The sequence below is a fragment of the Corylus avellana genome, chromosome ca2 (assembly GCF_901000735.1).
Source record: "Corylus avellana chromosome ca2, CavTom2PMs-1.0".
Taxonomy (NCBI): domain Eukaryota; kingdom Viridiplantae; phylum Streptophyta; class Magnoliopsida; order Fagales; family Betulaceae; genus Corylus; species Corylus avellana.
In genome coordinates, this window is record NC_081542.1 from 8835079 (window position 1) to 8854163 (window position 19085).

At 33.8% G+C, this 19085-nt stretch overlaps 2 protein-coding genes across 4 annotated transcripts; both read right to left on the bottom strand.

Annotated features, from left to right (window-relative positions):
• Positions 1-149: 149 nt before the first annotated feature.
• On the bottom strand, positions 150-3692 carry LOC132168881 (low-specificity L-threonine aldolase 1-like). 3 transcript variants are annotated; one of them, XM_059579963.1, is made up of 3 exons: positions 3619-3692; positions 1270-1351; positions 150-1043 (listed from the first exon to the last, which is right to left on the bottom strand). In XM_059579963.1, the coding sequence occupies exon 3, from the start codon at positions 1039-1041 to the stop codon at positions 586-588; it is 456 nt and encodes a 151-aa protein (XP_059435946.1). In that variant the 5' UTR covers positions 1042-1043; positions 1270-1351; positions 3619-3692; the 3' UTR covers positions 150-585. The 3 variants fall into 3 exon arrangements, with proteins under 3 accessions (XP_059435946.1, XP_059435945.1, XP_059435944.1); XM_059579962.1 differs by lacking the exon at positions 3619-3692 and adding an exon at positions 1651-1877; XM_059579961.1 differs by lacking the exon at positions 3619-3692 and adding an exon at positions 1511-1644.
• Positions 3693-8725: 5033 nt separating this feature from the next.
• Positions 8726-15737, bottom strand: LOC132168879 (low-specificity L-threonine aldolase 1-like). Its single transcript, XM_059579960.1, has 11 exons — positions 15548-15737; positions 15309-15388; positions 14622-15075; positions 12583-12694; positions 10846-10896; positions 10580-10651; positions 10354-10486; positions 10147-10205; positions 9667-9767; positions 9134-9200; positions 8726-9043 (listed from the first exon to the last, which is right to left on the bottom strand). Exons 3-11 carry the CDS (start codon positions 15071-15073, stop codon positions 9005-9007), a joined length of 1086 nt encoding a protein of 361 aa, XP_059435943.1. The 5' UTR covers positions 15074-15075; positions 15309-15388; positions 15548-15737; the 3' UTR covers positions 8726-9004.
• Positions 15738-19085: the final 3348 nt, after the last annotated feature.

Sequence of the window (19085 nt, forward strand, 5' to 3'; positions counted from 1 at the left end):
TTACTTGGAAAATGGAAAGGTAATACAGTTAATCCAAGTACCAAAACACAAAAAAACAACCTATATGGACATTGAAACTTAAATGCTAAAAATAACTCAACTCGTTCAAAACGGTCACAACCTCGGTTCTTCATGAGACAAAGGAATAAAAAATGCTTAATAATGTTTCCCTTCAAATATTTTATATGTTAATTTCTCTATACCCCCTTTGTTATTTTATCCAGATGGAAGCTTAGTGGAAGCATGGGTAGAATTTTAATAAAGTGAAGCAAGGAAGCACTATGGTCTCTTAAAATTAGCAATGAAGGTCACACACTGTTCACTTTAATGTGCTTTTGAGAGGCAGCCATGAAGAAAGTTGTTGAGGAATTATACCGAACATTAAAATACAGACTCAGCAGCAACTTTTCTCAATCCAACACAATAAAATAACCAGCTATCTGGAAACACAAAGTGGGAATCTATGAAGATATACATATGACAATTAGATTATACAAAGTGGGTATGGTACCATTATCTTATCCACCACATACCCCCACAAAAAGAATAAAAAAAATTATCCACCACAAGCCAAAAGCAATGCACTTACTTTGCATGTGTATTCTCCAAGCAGATAAGCCTTGTAGTAGGGTAGACAAGAACCCCTCTGGGGTCTCTAATGGCAGCTTCAATCAAATCAATATCCATTGTTCCATCTTGGTTGTTCTTCACAGGTCTAGGATGTACACCTCCAATTGTTGAAATGCCACCATTCTCATAAATATGGATATGGGCATTGTCTCCAAGAATGACTTCACTTCCCCTAATGTCACAATGAACAAGAACACTAATTAGATTGCCCATTGTGCCCGAGGGAACGAACAGGGCAGCCTCCTTGCCCGTTATCCTCGCCATTTCTGTTTCCAACCGTAAAGCAGTTGGGTCATAGCCCAAAACATCATCGTCAACATCAGCAGCTGCCATAGCTGCCCGCATCGATTCAGTTGGTTTGGTGACTGTGTCAGACCGGAGATCCACTGTTCTAGAAACCATTTTTGCCATAACTGATCCCAACCAAAAGTAATTCAATAAATGGTGTAAGAAAATATATTCAAACACCATCTAAAATCAAAAAGTCACTTCAATCTTGCAGACTTGTTTTATCCCACAAAAATTGTTAAATTACCGGTTATCCAAAAGCGAAATTGCCTCCCAAATGGATTATCGAAAGAGGAATACCATCTAATTTACCTTGAACTAGTCTTGAGGAAGGAAATCAAAAATCCATACCTGTGTAAACTCTTCCTTCTTCTTCTCGGTCTTCAAATTAATTTCAGCACAACTTCTCAATTGAAGTGAATACGCTGCAGAACTGTAAAAATTTTGAAACTTTTTAGCTTAAACAGGAAATATAATGATATATACACATACTACATGCAAAACCCACAAAATTATTAACGAAAATCAACGGGAAATATCAACGTAAACAGAGGAAAAACAGAGGATTTTCGTTCTGTAGCACAAAACGCACCCGCAGCCGTAAGAGACGCATTCAAAGGCAAAAACCAATTTAACATTAAAGCTTAAAAGCGCGCAAGTGAAGAATATTTGCACAATTGCCCAACTTTTAAAGCGAAAAAATCCCAAGAAATTTGGTCTTTTGGTTTCAACCTTAGCTCCTCAAATTTCAGAGATATTGTTGAATATGGGCGACTGTGGGTGTCCATCCACGTCGACATGCCCGCTTTTGGACTGAGATGCAAGCGTCATGCATTGATGGAAACCCATGAAAAGAAAAGCCAAGGAAGCACGATCACAAGAAGAAGCTGACCCCATGGGTGCTGGCTTGCGTCCAACTAGCCAATGGCAAATTGACAGCTAAGAAAAACCATGCATGCAACCACTCAGAAAATTTTCAATTTTATTTTTCTTATTTCTTATTTTCATCGCCTAACCATCATTTGTGTTCCACTTATATTGTCCACTGCCAAACAACTTGATAATGTACGAGGAAAAGCAGCCTTTGGATAGACAGTTCAAATAAAAAAAAATAAAAAAAAGGTAATACTTTATTTTTCCTGTGTCACCCAATTGTAGGGCGGTTGTATATCAATCTTCTAAATAACGTTACTCTATTGTAAAATAGTAATGTTATTCAGTAAAGTATTATACAATTGATATACAATTTGATGATGTGATAGTGAAAAACAGCCATTGAATTAACACTTGTAAAATAAAATTTTTTAAAAAATTATTGAAATTTTTTTACTTATGCATCATTTTAGTTATATGATAGTCGTATAATAATCTACTAAATAATTTGAAAAAGAGTAATGCAATTTAATAAACCATTTGAGAATGTAATAGTGAAAAGCAACCATTAGAACAACACTCGTAAAAATAAACAAAATAAAAAAGTCAACGCTTGTAAAAATAAAAAAAAGTCAATATTTATCGTCACATCATCTCAGTTAAAAGAAAGCAGATCGGTTTCTTATTATATTTTATTATTTTAAATTTATAAATTATATTGTGAGATTGGTAGGTTGGTTGGGTTCAATCCTTTTTCTAATTTTTTCTTTTCATCGATGGAAAAGTGGCCTAGATTTCCCGGAAGCAAATTTGGGTTTGGCTTCCCACTTCTTGGGAAGATAAAGTATCTTTCAAACTACTAGTTTTTGTAACCTATCACTAAAAATGATTTCGATTGGCTTAGGAGAAGAAAGGAAGGAAAGGAAAGGAAGGGAAGGGAAGAGAAGGGAAGCGAAAGAAGAAGAAGAAAAAAGGTATAGAAAGGAGAAAGGTCAAAGGCTAATGAGAAATGAATCATGAGAAATGAGAATTGCTCTTTCCCCATCTTTGAAGATCTTAATTTTCCTCCATTTATTTACCTTTCCCTTTCAACATTCAATAGATTCCTTTTGTATTTTGGTGGCATATTCAATAGAATCACACAAAAACAAAAATAATGAGACAAAAGAGAATCTAACATAAATGCTGAGAAATAGAGAATGACGTAAGGCATGATTCTATATTCTGAGACTATTCTTTGTTACTTTTTTTTTTTCTTTTTTTTTTTAATATATAAATAAGAATAAATTAATAAAAACAAAAAAACAAAAAACAAAACTTTCCTACCGAGAGAGTTTTAGGAATTTCCTCTTACCCAACCCTTAAAAATAATCGTGTCTTTTAAGCATGCATTTCTTAATTTTTTTTTTTTTTTTAAAAAAAAAGCACGTTTTCTTCTTAATATTATTAAAAAAATATATTTCTCACATAAAAGCGACACATATTATTTTTAGACGTTAATTTATAAAATATTTGAAACGTACAAAATTTTCTTTTAAAAAATAAAAATAAAAAAGACAAGGTGAGAGGCGAAACAAAGCCGTCCCAAAACCCTTGCAGAAAAGGACACCAACGGTGATAGCATCTAGAAAGAAAAGAAAAGTAGAAAGCAAGCAGACAAACAAGTGACCAAAAGCTTGGCTATGTACATCAATCAATCGCCTACCTTTTGGGAAAGGTCACAACCCGTCAGATTTATGTTAGGTGCTAAAAAAAAACTACAGAAAAAATTCTTGTAATTTATTTAGAGCACAAGAAGAAGAAGCAATGAGAAAGGAAGAAAGATACCTTCAAGAAGTGGTGTATAAATCATAAAACGCAGAGCAGCTTGAGAGAAAGGGAGACATGGGGATGGGGCTTTTTATACATCTCTAATGGTGGGTTAGGTGGAAGAGAAGTTGTTCTTGCCTTCTTCTTTGTTGGGGCTTTTTTCTTTTGAACATGTGACCAAATTACTTGTGACCAATGAATGAGCAGACAACTGGAACGGATAATGGACTCCCTTCATGACTTGTTTCTGACGTGGCAACTAGACTCAAGGATTATTGATTTTAGGTTTTCATTTATTTCGACATAAAATATTTCAGTAAGAAAATACTTTTTTAAAAATTGGCCATTTTTTACTATTTGTTTGGGATGAAAATGCGAGCGAATAATAATCATCCACATCTGCTATTCGTACATGCGGATATCAAAAATTAATATCTGCAAATGCTGACGTGAATAGCGGGTTTACGGTATCCGCATTCCCTCTCTCTCTCTTTATATATATATATATATTTGTCGAGTTTGTAATTTATGTTTCTTATATGCGTTGAATTTGTAATATTGTTAGATTTCATTGCTAGAAATTTTTTCTGATTTAATTGCCTTATATGTTATACCATATTATTATTATTATTATTCAAATATTTTTTTCCTGTCACCAACTATAGATTAGACAGATCATATAGGAAGTTAAATAATATATAAAATGGAAATGTTTTGGCAAAATGATTATGATTAGCAAGTGTAATATGAATAATAATGTATAATTATAACTAATGTCTTTTTTGTATTTACTAGAAGCAAAAAGTAGTGAATTATAACTTTAAGGTCCAAAACGCTCATTACCTAAAATGCGGATAACTGATAATAACAGCATTAACCGCGCATATGTGGATACCAAAAAATCATTATCCACACTTTGGGATGTAGATGTGGATATTGCTCCGCATATGCATTTTGCCATTTTCACCCGTCATGCAAAGCTAGTGTTTCTTCTTTGATTCTTACACTATTTTTAATTAATTTGCTTTTTGACTCCAAAAGAGACTTAAAACCGTGTTGAATGGGAAAGCCAGAAAACATGGCGTGTTGTTAGTTTCCACTTTCCACTTTCCACGACATTTCCTTCAACTTTCGTGGACATTAGAGGGAAATCTAGAAAAAAGGAGATGATGAACCCAAAAAGAAGCATTGGTTCATATCTGGTATCAATGTCTGTCGAAATTAGAGTAGTAGGGCTTGTAGACACATGTACGTACGAGTTCATTTTGTCGTCAGTTAGATTTAGTTTCTGTAATTTATAAATTGTGCAGAAAGGATTAGAAAATTTGAATAGAATTTTGTATTTTTGTGTGTCAAACTGTGTACAAAAAAGTTATATTTATAGTTAAAATAGAAAATACAATTAAGTAATTAATGAAACAATATTAATTACAGAATAAAATCAAGGTATACAAGAAAATATAAATCAATCAGGCAAATACAAAAAATATAAAAATATATTTTAACATGACCGGCGAATCTGACACGTAGAGACGGAGGAAGGAGATGACCATGACCCTCCCCTCTCTTTTCAAAATTTTATTTACTAGTATATAAATACCTAAATTCTATATACTTGGCCAAAATAATTAAGCTTGGGTATTGAAAAAGAAAAAGGCTTGGTTCTTGACCCGGCCTATTATATATAACATAAATCATTTTATACCCAAAACCTTAAACAATCAAAATCTATCATGAGCAACAACCTAAATCTGTCATTAAAAAAAATTCGGCATGAGCAATAACTTTCAAAAGCCAAGTAAAAGAGTTTTTTAACGCAACATGGATAGCAACGTAAAAGCTAAAGTGATATGGCTACGTTAGATTCTATTTTGATAGGTATTTGAGTTAAAAATTGAAATAAATTAAGAAAATTTTGTTTATTTTTCATATAATTATTTTATTTTTGATTGTAAGCTATTGTCTAAATCATACCGCAAAAGTAAATTAGTACTTACATTATCATCATTCATCAAAGATGATGAATTTCCTAAAGTAGGAAGTGATAGCTATGGAGGCCACTCTGATTTTGAGACGTGTACATTCCTCCGATATTGAAAATCATAACCAACAAGTTTAGGAACCTTCGAGGCAATTCCCTAATTAAATTTTCTTTTCCATATTCTTCTATCAGGCCACATTTCATTTAAAAAGTCACGGGAATTGACTCTACCCAAAGAATTTAAAACCATTTATTTATTTATATGTACAATAGAAGAACCAATCTACAAACAACAAACGATATAGCGCGGATTAATTAAAAACTTAATCTAGATAGAGAGTCATCTAACACCTTACTGTTTCGAAACGAAACCTCGAAAACAGAAATCGAGCATGAAAGAAGTTAGAAAAGCTGGTAGTTGCAACTCATGATGGAAATCGGGAATAGTAACAAGAGAACCTCGTAAAACTTAACAACTTCTGAGGGAACTAGAGAGACTAAGAGGTATAATTACAACAATTGAGGGATCTTCTTCTAGGGTGGTGACTCTGAGGCCCCACAAGATCAAGATGTTGTTAAAACTCATATATGAATTTGAGAAATCTAAAAGAATCAAGGGACCATATATGGGTTTGCTTAAAAGAGACTCAAGGTAGTAGTGGCACGTGTAGCCCACGCGCGTTAAGGAGATGTGTGGTACATCTATAGGGACAGAAGCCATAGGTTGGAAGATAGCATATCGGTGGAATTGGAGGTGGAGAAGAGGCGCGTGGATGATAGAGGTAGGTGTATGGATGCATATTTGATCTCCAAAATCCCAAGCAAAAAAAAAAAGGACAAAGTTTTCCTTCAAACTAGGTTGGAGGAATTTCCTTCAACCTAGTCTATAAAAGTTACATGTGTCTTTTTTTTTAATAACATATGAGATGTACATGAGTTTTTAAAAAATTTATTCAAATTTTGTCCTTGCTATTGAAAAAAATATGTGCATCTCACATATCCAACGGACACATATCACTTTTATAGATTAGGTTGAAGGAAATTCCTCCAATTTAGTTTGAAAGAAAATTTTGTTTAAAAAACAAAAGGTAAAAACAATAAACAATAAACACCGCTTTAATCCCCCCCTCTTGTGTGGACATATAAAAAAAAAAAAACGCTTGAAAGAGATTGAATTTGTTTTCATAAACTAGGGGTGGATGAAAAGGGGTAAAGAGGGAGCAAACAACCCCTCTTGACTCCTCTTACTCCTTTTACTTGTTTAAAATTTTATCAAACTAGGTAGGATTAGATAGTTTTTTGTTTTTTGTTAATTTCCTGCCTAGGAAGAAAAAAAAAAAAAAAATCCTCCACGCACCCTATAAGAGCTTGTTTGGGATTGCGTCTGAGAAGTAAAGCTTTTAAGTCAAAAAAAGCTTTTGGGCAAAAGCTTTATTTTTAACCTTTTACCAAAAGTGTTTTTTTAGCTATTTTAAGGTTTTTTGGACCCTTAAAAGCACTTTTAATTTTTTTATCAAACGAGTACTTTTTTCTTCAAACGAACTTTTTGAGTGTTAAAAGCACTTTTAACCCCTTCAAACGCAATCTCAAACAGGTCATAAATCCCATGTGAATCTGTCAAAAAAACTTAATTGTCAAACTCAAAAGACACATTCAAAGGCAATTACAACTATGCCCCAACATCTCTTCTTTCTTTCTTCTTCTTTTTTTTTTTTTTTTTTTTTCCTCTAAGCACATTCTTACATGTCTTTAAATGCCTAAAAACCAACCTCATAGGATCATCTCCAGTTCATTTGAATTGAAGAATATCCAGTTAGTTATATTGGAGGGATATTTTTGTCTCATCAAAAAGTGAATAGACAAAAATACTCATCAAATATAACTAACAGGATACTCTCCCGTTCATTTGAACTGAAAAGAATAATGTTCTATTTTCGTAGCAATTAGCATATGATACCATATAAAATAGAGCACATAAAGAAGATGATTGGTCCTGATTATAGATATTCTCATAATTTCCAAGGCATTATGTTGGGGGAGAGAGAAAAACTAATTAAATCAATTTGTTTCATGCACGATTTCAGAGTATGAAAACTCATTGAGTCAAACTGAATAAATTGACACGAGGAGTGAAAAAATAAATTATTAGTTACATTTATATGTTTTAAACGATAATTAAATTTTTAAAATCGTTTATTTATGTTGTTAGTTATATTCTTTATCATTTTTAATTAATTCTTATTTAACATCAGTCAGTTTTGCCCTGTGTGAACTAAAATTCTGACTCTCCTACTAATTGGAACCCACGTATAGCAAATACTACTTATTTGGAGTATTACATAACAATGACACTTTAATTTGCTACTAGTTATTGATTATTATAGCTCTAATATTTCATGTGGCAACTCCTTTAGAATTTTTGAGAATGTTATATGGTCTTAACAGGTAGTTTTTTACAATTTAGTTTAAAACCGCACTTTTAATCTGCAAAATTTGCAATGCCAAACACCCTCGTTATGTGATTGTGATTGATTTTAGGGTGCTTTGTAGCCCTGTTGAGGGTTAATTGTGTTGTTATTAACTTATTGCTCTTTGCATTATACAATGAAGAGTGTTTGTTTTAGTAATAAAGTTCTTCACTCATCTAAAAAAATGTGATTGGGATTTAAAGGATATCAATAGAACATATTCATATATTCATTCAATTATGATCTCTCATCGTCTATTTGTGACTTTCAATTACGGATTCATCAAGATTCATAGCCTATTTCCAAGGTTCACGCTATAATATACAAAAGAAAAATGCAAATATGGAAGTATACTAGAGCGTGGATTTTGACTCCCGTAATAGGAATCTTTATGTCTGATTAGTGTAAACCACCTTAGATTTCACTGGTGTTTTGATGGGGCTCAATCAAGCTATGGCTCAACCAGACTTGAGAGAGCGCTTGCGATTCCTACTGTTTAAGCCCCTTGTGTCATTAGTTCCCTACTATGATAACGTTCAATCACTCTAATCTTAACTTTTAGTCCTAAAAAATGATGATCAGCTAATTTCAGTTATCTAACTCTCACTGCAGCCTATAAAATAACAAAAACAACCAAGAACTCAACTCCACTCAACTAAGTTTAATCATAACTACATTAGGGTCAGTTCCTTTCAGCCATTCTGTTCTATTTAAGTTCATACATTCCATCACCTCTCTGTTTCTCAGTACCCAACAGATGAATTAAAAACAAAAATCCAGACAAAAGTTGGAAGAAAATAAAGAACTTCACTAGTTTAATGCAATTCAAGAATAAATCCTCCCACTTAAGAGATTGCCAATTTGATCCAATTATCTCATGTCCCTGACATTTAAGGGTCTCAAAGAAAACCTATGGACTTCTTGAGGGGAGGGAGAGTGATGACAATTTCTTCCACTAGATGCCGTTTTGATCTTGTACTCCAGTTAGAGCTTGCTGAAAAATTCAAGTAAATACAAGTATAAGTTATAGTTTTTGTGGAACAAATTCGTAACAGGAGGTGGAGATAAGGGTGATATTGATCACCTGAAAGCATGACAAGGTGTATTGCACATCACTTTCAGAAATTTGATGGTGGACGACGATCCTGACTCTGAAACAGCAAATATAACAATATCGTTTATTGAACGATTCCTCGCTCTCAACGCTTACTAAAAGTAGGTTGATCTCCAATGTATAAAATGTTAAACCACCACTTATCCTAAAAGCTTAAATTGATAGAAAGTGGTGTACTTAATTATTTAAATTAATATTCTAAAATTTATAACTAGTTATTTGTGAAAAGATTGTCTACAGCAGAACAAACTTCTAATCCAAAGAGGGACCAACCACTTTAGTTCTGTTGACGGTCTTGGCTAGATTTTATGGGATTCTAGGTTTTGGCCTATTTTCTCCCCAGTTCATCAAATTTCTTAGCCCTACCTCTAATTTTTCTATAAAATGAAAAATAAAATATGGAACAACATGTTGAAAGTCAAAGTTGAAACAAAACAAACAGTGAAAGACTAATTACAAAGGAATTCATGACTCTAAGCTGCCTTTTATGAGGTAAAACATACTTTGATAAGCTCTCTTGCATCACAAGTATACCATGTTCTTCCAAGTACTTGCATAGTTTTTCTGCTGTAATCTTTGAGCTCTCTTCTACCTCAAAAAATATCTGGTCGTGTACCAAAGGAAAAGTATATATAAGTATTTGGCTCACAGTGTATATGAATGAAGATCAAGGGAAGCATTCATATTAAATATAAGAAATGACCAGGTAATAAAGTATTTGGTTCACGTCGGTAATTTCAATTGTTCTATATCCATATATTGAGCCCCCGAAACCAGAAAAAAAGGTAAAAACAAAAGAAGAAAGATACTTGAAGCATAAATTTCTGCAGGTCCAACTATAGTACTGAAAACTACTTGATAACACTAAAAACTAAATTGGGAAGACTACTTTCTTAATCTTTATTTATTTCTTTTGCCAACTAGAATCTTCAAAGTTTTCATTACATAGGAAGACAAGAAAGTTTGGTAACCGAGATACTCACTATATTGGTCTCCACGGAAGCAACATCAATTCTTATTCCTTTCATTTGATTCAACCCTTCTGGAGATTTAAGAGAGAAAAAAAAAAAGTTGTCAGTTGTTGCACATGAGAGCAATTGATCCAAAAAAAAAAAAAAAAACAGCATCGCAATAATTTTTCTTCTTGCCGATGGCAATGGCGTGTAAATCAAGTGGACTAGTATATCTACCTGCTAAGATCTTAGCGTTCTTGTGATCGCCCTCAAGCTTTTCAACATTCTCCTGTACAGCTACAAGAGCAGCAGCACAAAGGATTCCGACTTGTCTCATCCCACCACCTAAGGTTTTCCGGAGTATCTTCGCCTAAAAGGTGGAAACAGAAGAGTTTGATGCTGGGTTTTCTAATAGTGTAAAAGCAGCTGCTGATACTCCTAACTGCATAATTTTCATCAGTACCTTAGCAATAAAGCTTTTGGAACCGACAATAACAGATCCAACTGGAGCACCCAGACCTTTTGATAGACATACCTGGTTCACAAATTTGAACAAGAGAACAAAAGGTAAGTATTGTCAGACATTGCTAAATAGGAACCTCCAAATCAGATTGTCTAAATCGGGTCTGAAGATCATGAATATCAGCATTAGGTTGAGAGTAAAATGCGAGATTACTGAAAACTAGCATAATAAAGAGAGATAAGAATGCCTGAGCAAGGCAATCATACCGAAACAGAGTCAGCAGCTTGCACCAGCCGATGAACAGGAATGCCAAGTGCCTGGTAGACCAATCTTCTGGATTAGAAAGTCAAATATTGTATTTAATTTTAAAATTCAATAAAGAAGTAAAAAATTAGAATCAGAAACAGAGATAGACCCAAAATCATTTATAACAATTTGTTTTTTGATAAGTATCATTTATAACAATTAAGAAGAAAATTCAGCTCATATTTATGATTTCCAAGTGCCTTCAGATAACGTCTAACATATGCATTTACTTAAAAGTGATATGGTGGAATATCTGGCAGCCAAATGGCTCCCAACATTCTAGAAAATGAAGATCAATGAAATGAGCGGTTGTCACCACATGGCAGAAGTTCTAGGAAACAATAAAATCACTTTTTTCAAATATCAATCATTATATGCGAGCTACAATTTTCTTCAATGGTCACTTTTAGAAGAGTGAATTAAACCTAGCATAGCAACTGATTTTAGAAAGAAGCCATAATATTTTCAAGGCATGTTGCTCTTCTCATTTGACATTGCAGGGCAGAAGACAACGCACACATGCACACACACACTCACTTAAAAGGGAAGAGTAGCATAGCAACTATATAAAGACATAATTACTATAAAAGGGAAGAGTAGAATAATGCTGTAGAACATTAAGCAATAGTAATATGATAGTTTTATCTACAAGTTAGTATAGAAAAGCAAATATAATACTGCATGATATCCCTCTATATGGTTTACTACTCAGCAATTTTATCCATGAAAGAGAAAAACTTGTCCAACATTTAGGTGTGCTAAATGTTCAAGGATGAGGTTAAACATATGTGGGACAACGGTAAACAAAGACAGAGTGCTCTTAAGGCACTTGTCCATTTCACTCTACAAGATCTCAGCTTGCACATGGCTTTATAGCACATTATTTCACTCATAAAAAGAACAAGTGTGTCCAAAAATTTGGCATGCTACTATGAAATTGTGATGTTAAATTTTGAGATACTATGACTGACTCATTTAACTTTGCAAATGCTTGAACATGCCTAAAGATAACTGTCGGATTGATATCTCTAATAAGGAGTCAAAGGGTTTCCAGCAGAGCTTAAAAATTGAAGTAGACATAAGTAGAAAAAATCACATTCCCAAAGTTGATGTACTAGAAGACAATTATTCTATCATATGTGATTTTAGCAATTCTTACAATGATAAATATAAAATATTGTATCCTGGAAATCATTTTGTGTTTACACTTAAAAGCTCAAAAGCTCCAAATTTATGGCATGTGTGATCCCTGGTAATTGCAAGAAATTCCAAAGAATTGATTCCAAGGGGTGTGTCTTTTACAAATGCAAATTCTTTTTTGATGAACTTTCCTAGTGTTTACCGACTGAAGTCATGTATTGACATTGAGAATGCACTTAACTCACCATTTTGCTTTTACTAGTCTCCTTCAGCATCATGTCAATCCTAATGTCCAGTTTCAACTAGAGCTAATATACACAAGCTGCTTCTGTGATGTCTAAAACCACGCTCCATATAATGGGCCAGATTTATTTCTTCCACTAAATTTTCATTTGCAGTTCAATTTTTTTGTTAGGCAGATATACTCTGCAGATGCTTATATGGAGTACGTCATAACCGTAGGGAACGTACTTACCAACTTCCATGTGAGCGTACAGAACGTACCACACAACAATATACAATGACATAACTAAACACATTGAAAAACTTTTACTCACAACTGATGCATTGAAAATGCGGGCGCCATCAATATGAAGCTTCAAACCATGCTTCTTAGCTAGCTCTCCAACTTTGTCTGTATATTCCACAGACAGACATTTACCACCAGTGCTGCATTTAGTAGAAATACCACTCATAAGGCATTACAGTCAAAGAAACGACACAGAAATGGTTCAATAAATTGTAAAAGGAAAAAAAAAAAAAAAACAAGACATTATACTTCAAGAAACATTCCATGAAAAGAATCCAAGGTCCTCAACAAAATAATCCCTAAATTTAAGAGCAATAAGCATAATACTTAGATACATTAACAATGTGTTGCCTAAAATTAGAGCTAATGCTTCAATTTCCCAGAAAATTGCATATTGTGTTGAGCATTGTTAGAATATATGAAAAATATATAATATTTTCCGTATATTTCATAGTTAAGTTGATATGAAATATTCTTTATTTCAGGGTTGATTGTAATCAAATGATTTGATTACCATATTTGAATTTACTCATACTCTATAAATAGAGACCTTTGTATTGTAGACAAATAAAGTTAATGAGAACAATGTAGTCCTTAAAGCTATTCAAAGTGGTGGACATAGGTGTCTAATTCCGAACCACCCGTAATCCTTGTGTTATTTTCTCTCTCTTGTTTCCGCTGTTATTTACGCATCATCATTACTGAACAAGGGTAGGGTAGTTCAGTGTCATCCAAAAAAAATTCGTAAAAGATTGTATTGCCAAAATATAGCTTTCCGAGTAGTAATAAAAGCAAAGATTTTCCAGTGTCCATCCCCTCCCATAAACCTGGAAAAGGTTTGCAAAGTAATGTTCCGACCAAAATATGGGTGCCATTTTGGCCCAAGCTAAAAGAAAGGAAGTAATTCCAGAACAAAACCTAAATTCAATGCCTAACCAAATTTGTTGATCTTGTGTCTAACCTTATTGTCAACCAGTCCAGCCAGGAAATCGGATGTCATAATTTCTCCACCAATCCTACCACTGGAGATGACGAATGGGCAGAATGCCCTCCCTCTGTTGTATTCAAGCACAAATTTTCACTATCCTGATCTCAGGTTCAGGAAAGAAACACACTCGTAAGGAGAACCTTGAAAAGGCATGGGTCGGTCCCTATACAAAAAGTCTTGAATGGTTCATAAGACCCCAAGTCCATGATCATGAGGATCCATTAAGGGACAACTTTTGATTGGAGATTCCTTGGACAATTGAAATCATACGAATCTAACACTCAGCAGAAGAATGTAAAATTGATAACTATGCTGCTTTTCAGATATGTGCACATGTACAAACTTCTCAGACAGTTCTAAAACTGAACTTTTTGCAGTTCAGTGCACTGCCTGCACAGGTCAGAAGTTATGCAAAACATGGAATGAAGCAGCAAGTATGGGAAGCATTTAACTTTTCAAAGCCGCACAAATCCAAATTTACTTGGAAAATGGAAAGGTAATACATTTAATCCATGTTCCAAAACACATAAAAACAACCTATATGGACATTGAAACTTAAATGCTAAAAATAACTCAACTCGTTCGAAACGGTCACAACCTCGGTTCTTCATGAGACAAAGGAATAAAAAATGCTTAATAATGTTTCCCTTCATTATATGCTAATTTCTCTATACCCCCTTTGTTATTTTATCCAGATGGAAGCTTAGTGGAAGCATGGGTAGAATTTTAATAAAGTGATGTAAGGAAGCACTATGATCTCTTAAAATTAGCAATGAAGGTCACACACTATTCACTTTAATGGAGGGAAGATTCCAATATTCCCTTTTGAGAGGCAGCCATGAGGAAAGTTGTTGAGGAATTATACCGAACATTAAAATACAGACCCAGCTGCAACTTTTCCCAATCCAACACAATAAAATAACCAGCTATCAGGAAACACAAAGTGGGAATCTATGAAGATATACAAATAACAATTAGATTATACAAAGTGGGTATGGTACCATTATCTTATCCACCACATACCCCCACAAAAAGAATAAAAAAAATTATCAACCACAAGCCAAAAGCAATGCACTTACTTTGCATGTGTATTCTCCAAGCAGATAAGCCTTGTAGTAGGGTAGTAAAGAACCTCTCTGGGGTCTCTAATGGCAGCTTCAATCAAATCAATATCCATTGTTCCATCTTGGTTGTTCTTCACAGGTCTAGGATGTACACCTCCAATTGTTGAAATACCACCATTCTCATAAATATGTATATGGGCATTGTCTCCAAGAATGACTTCATTTCCCCTAATGTCACAATGAACAAGAACACTAATTAGATTGCCCATTGTGCCTGAGGGAACAAACAGGGCAGCCTCCTTGCCCGTTATCCTTGCCATTTCTGTTTCCAACCGTAAAGCAGTTGGGTCATGGCCGAAAACATCATCGTCAACATCAGCAGCTGCCATAGCTGCCCGCATCGATTCAGTTGGTTTGGTGACTGTGTCAGACCGGAGATCCACTGTTCTAGAAACCATTTTTGCCATAACTGATCCCAACCAAAAGTAATTCAATAAGTGGTATAAGAAAATATATTCAAACACCATCTAAAATCAAAAAGTCACTTCAATCTTGCAGACTTGTTTTATCCCACAAAAATTGTTAAATTACCGGTCATCCCAAAAGCGAAATTCCCTCCCAAATCGATTATCAAAAGAGGAGAGGAATACCATACCAATTCACCTTGAACTAGTCTTGAGAAAGGAAATCAAAAATCCATACCTGTGTAAACTCCTTCTTCTTCTTCTGTGTTCAAATTAATTTCAGCACAACTTCTCAATTGAAGCGAACACGCTGCAGAACTGTTAAAATTTTGGAACTTTTTAGCATAAACAGGAAATATAATGATATATACACAGACTGCATGCAAAACCCACAAATTTATTAGCGAAAATCAACAGGAAATATCAACGTAAACAGAGGAAAAACAGAGGATTTTCGTTCTGAAGTACAAAACGCACCCGCAGCCGTGAGAGACGCATGCAAAGGCAAAAACTAGTTTAACATTAAAGCTTAAAAGCGCGCAAGTGAAGAATATTTGCACAATTGCCCAACTTTTAACGCGAAAAAATCCAAGAATTTTGGTCTTTTGGTTTCAACCTTAGCTCCTTAAACTTCAGAGATATTGTTCAATATGGGCGATTGTGGGTGCCCATCCACGTCCACATGCCCGCTTTTGGACTGAGATGCAAGCGTCATGCAGTGATGGAAACCCATGAAAAGAAAAGCCAAGGCAACACGATCACAAGAAGAAGCTGACCCCATGGGTGCTGGCATGCGTCTAACTAGCCAATGGCAAATTGACAGCTAAGAAAAACCATGCATGCAACCGCTCAGAGATTTTTCAATTTTATTATTCTTATTTTCATCGCCTAACCATTAGGGGTGTCAACCCGGTCCGGTTTTCCGGTTTTTGGCCTAAAACCGGAACCGGAACCGGGGTACCCCGGTTCTCAATTTTGAGAAACCGGAACCGGAACCGGGACCCCGGTTAACCGGGGTCCCAGTTACCGGCCGGTTCCGGTATTACCCGGTCCGGTAACCGGTTTTTTTTTAAAATTGATTTTTGGGCTTATTTTAGGTATTGGGCCTAAAATAAGCCAATTTTTTTTTCATAAGTTGGCCCATTTTTTAAAAAATCTATTAGTTTTTTGTCTAAATTAAAGGGGCTTTGTTGTGATTGTTCCAAATAATTAAAAAATAAACCTTAAAAAGTCAAAAATCCTAAAAAATCATTATTTTTGCCTATTTGGGCCTTAGAAATAAAAATTTAATTTTTTAAAATACCCTAAACCTAAACCTAAGTGTAAAAAATATTAATATATATAATATATATATTAATATATAAATATAATAATATATAAATATTATTAAATAAAATGGAAACCCGGTTCCGGTATTCCCGGTAAAAACCGGGTACCAAAAACCGGTACCGGAACCGGGGTACCCGGTTTTTAGATTTTTCAAACCGGAACCGGAACCGAGACCCCGGTTTCCGGTTTCCCGGTTTCCCGGTTCCGGTTCCGGTTCCCCGGTAATTTTTGACACCCCTACTAACCATCATGTGTGTTTCGTTTATATTGTCCGGTACTGTCAAACAACTTGATAATGTACGAGGAAAAGCAGCTTTGGATCGACACTTGAAAAAATAGATGCAAAACTTGATTTTTACTCTAGCGTCATTTTAGGACGGTTAACATTATTCTATTGTGAATAATGTTATTTAATATGGTATTATATAGCTGTTATACAACTGAATGATTTGACAGTAAAAAATAGTTATTAGATTAACACTCGTAAAAGAAATTTTTTTTTTTTTTTTTCTAAATTATTGAAATTTTTTTAATGACGCACCATTTTAATTGTATGATATTATAATAAATAGCTTGAAAAAGAATAATTCAATTTAATAAACCATTTAAGGATGTAATAGTAAAAAGCAACCATTAGATCAACACGTGTAAAAATAAACAAAATAAAAAAAGTCAACTTTTGTAAAAGAAAAAAAGTCAATAGTCACTCTCTCATCAATGGAAAAGTGGCCATTATTTCCCGGAAGCAAATTTGGGGTTGGCTTCCCACTTCTTGGGAAGGATACCAAAGGCCAAAGAGATGTTTGAAACTTGAAAGGGAAACTAAATGAAAAGCATTTGATCTCTCCTCTCTCATCCTCTTTCCTCCCTTTCCTTTGCCTTTCCCCCGATTCCAATCAATCATGAGAATTCTCTTTCCCCATATTTGAAGATATTAATTTTCCTCCATTTACCATTTTACCTTTCCCTTTCAAATTTAATAAAATATTCAATATTCAATAGAATCTTTTTGAATAATAAAATATTCAACATTCAATATTCAATAGAATCGTTTTGAATAATAGAATATTCAACATTCAACATTCAACATTCAATGGAATCTTTTTGTCTTTTGGTGGCATATTCGATAGAATCACACAACAACTAAAATAATGACTTACGTCAGCATTTATGTTAGATTCTCTTTTGTCTCATTCAATTACGTCATTCTCTATTGTCTTTTACTACGTCATTCAATTACGTCATGCTTCATCTTTACAAAAAAAAAAAAAACTTTCTTAAAAAGTAGTAATGCCGTACAGAGTCGGTCAAAAAAAAAAAAAAAAAGTAACACAGATATGGGTAAGAGAGCGGTGGAGTGGTCGGGTCTTCCAAAGGAACTTTTGGAAGTGATCGGCAAAATCCTCGAGTTTGCGTTGAGCACGTCATTTCAATAATTGAAGTTTAAGCATGAGTTAGTAGATGTTGAAGTCATAAATATGACTTTATTGTAAGATTTTTATGTTTGTCTCTATGATATTGTAACCTATAGTCTTAGCTCTGATAAATCAGAGCTTTATACTTATAATCATTTTTCAATAAATGAATATAAAAGATTCTCCAAAAAGAAAGAAAGATAGAAAGAAAAAAAAAAAAAAAAAAAAAGTAGTGAATTATAACTTTAATGGCCAAATCGCTCGTTACCTTAAACACGTGTAACATATAATAACCACATTAACCGCGCAGATGCGAATAGTAAAAGTAAGATACATATGCGGATACTAAAAACAATTATCCGCACTTTACAGATTCAGATACAGAGATTGCTATTATCCGCATCTGCATCCCCATTTTCACCCATAAATGTCTCCAACCCTAAAAATGGCTTACGACCACATTTTCTTACGCTTGTTTCATACAAAAAGTATGCAAATATTTATTATATAGTTTCATGTAATCATATTAACTTATAAATAACAACTTTCATTTACAAAATCGGTTGGGGACCATGTCTCATGAAGCGAAAGTCACTAGTTCGAATCTCTTTCACTCTCTTCTTGTGTGGACATGTTAAAAAAAAATAATATAAAACAACTAAAAAATAACCAAACATTATTTTTAATTAAAAATAATACATATTGATTAATGATGACCAATAAAAAATTATAAATATATAAATATATAAACCTATAAACCATCACTACTAGAAATTCATCTTTCAGCCATGACTGGTTGTTGCAGTTGCCTTATCGAAAAAGGTTATTAACAACGACCTTAGTGTTGTTGCACATACAGTAAGAACCTAAACCAACATGGCGTTCATACAAGTATTCAACCAACAAATGCTCACACATACAACACACATTAATCAAAGTTAAGCTACATAGAAAATGACAAAAATAAGTGATCCATATTTTTAGGACATACATCTTTATAGGGAAAAATATAATTTAGCCCCCAAAACTACTACCAATTTCCATTTTAGCTCCATAATGTTCAAAAAGTAATAAAGTAGCCCCCCAAATTAATTATCAAACAGTTGCAATTCGGCCACTCCGTTAGTCATTACCGTCAAATAGGATGAAAAATTCAAAACTATGTCGTTTTGGCAAGGTTAAGATACTAAAATACCCTTTTGGAAAAAAAAATATTAATTTAAAAAATACACCCTAAAACGATGTCGTTTTGAAGAAAAAAAAAAAAAAAC

Bases quoted from the DNA above. Each gene is read 5' to 3' on its own strand.
- LOC132168881 (XM_059579963.1), bottom strand. From the start codon at position 1,041: ATGGCAAAAATGGTTTCTAGAACAGTGGATCTCCGGTCTGACACAGTC.
- LOC132168879 (XM_059579960.1), bottom strand. From the start codon at position 15,073: ATGGCAAAAATGGTTTCTAGAACAGTGGATCTCCGGTCTGACACAGTC. The intron at 10,487-10,579 runs GTACTGATGAAA...TCCACCTTTTAG, and splicing joins CCAAAAGCTTTATTGCTAAG to GCGAAGATACTCCGGAAAAC. The intron at 9,768-10,146 runs GTGAGTATCTCG...GTACACGACCAG, and splicing joins CTTCCGTGGAGACCAATATA to ATATTTTTTGAGGTAGAAGA.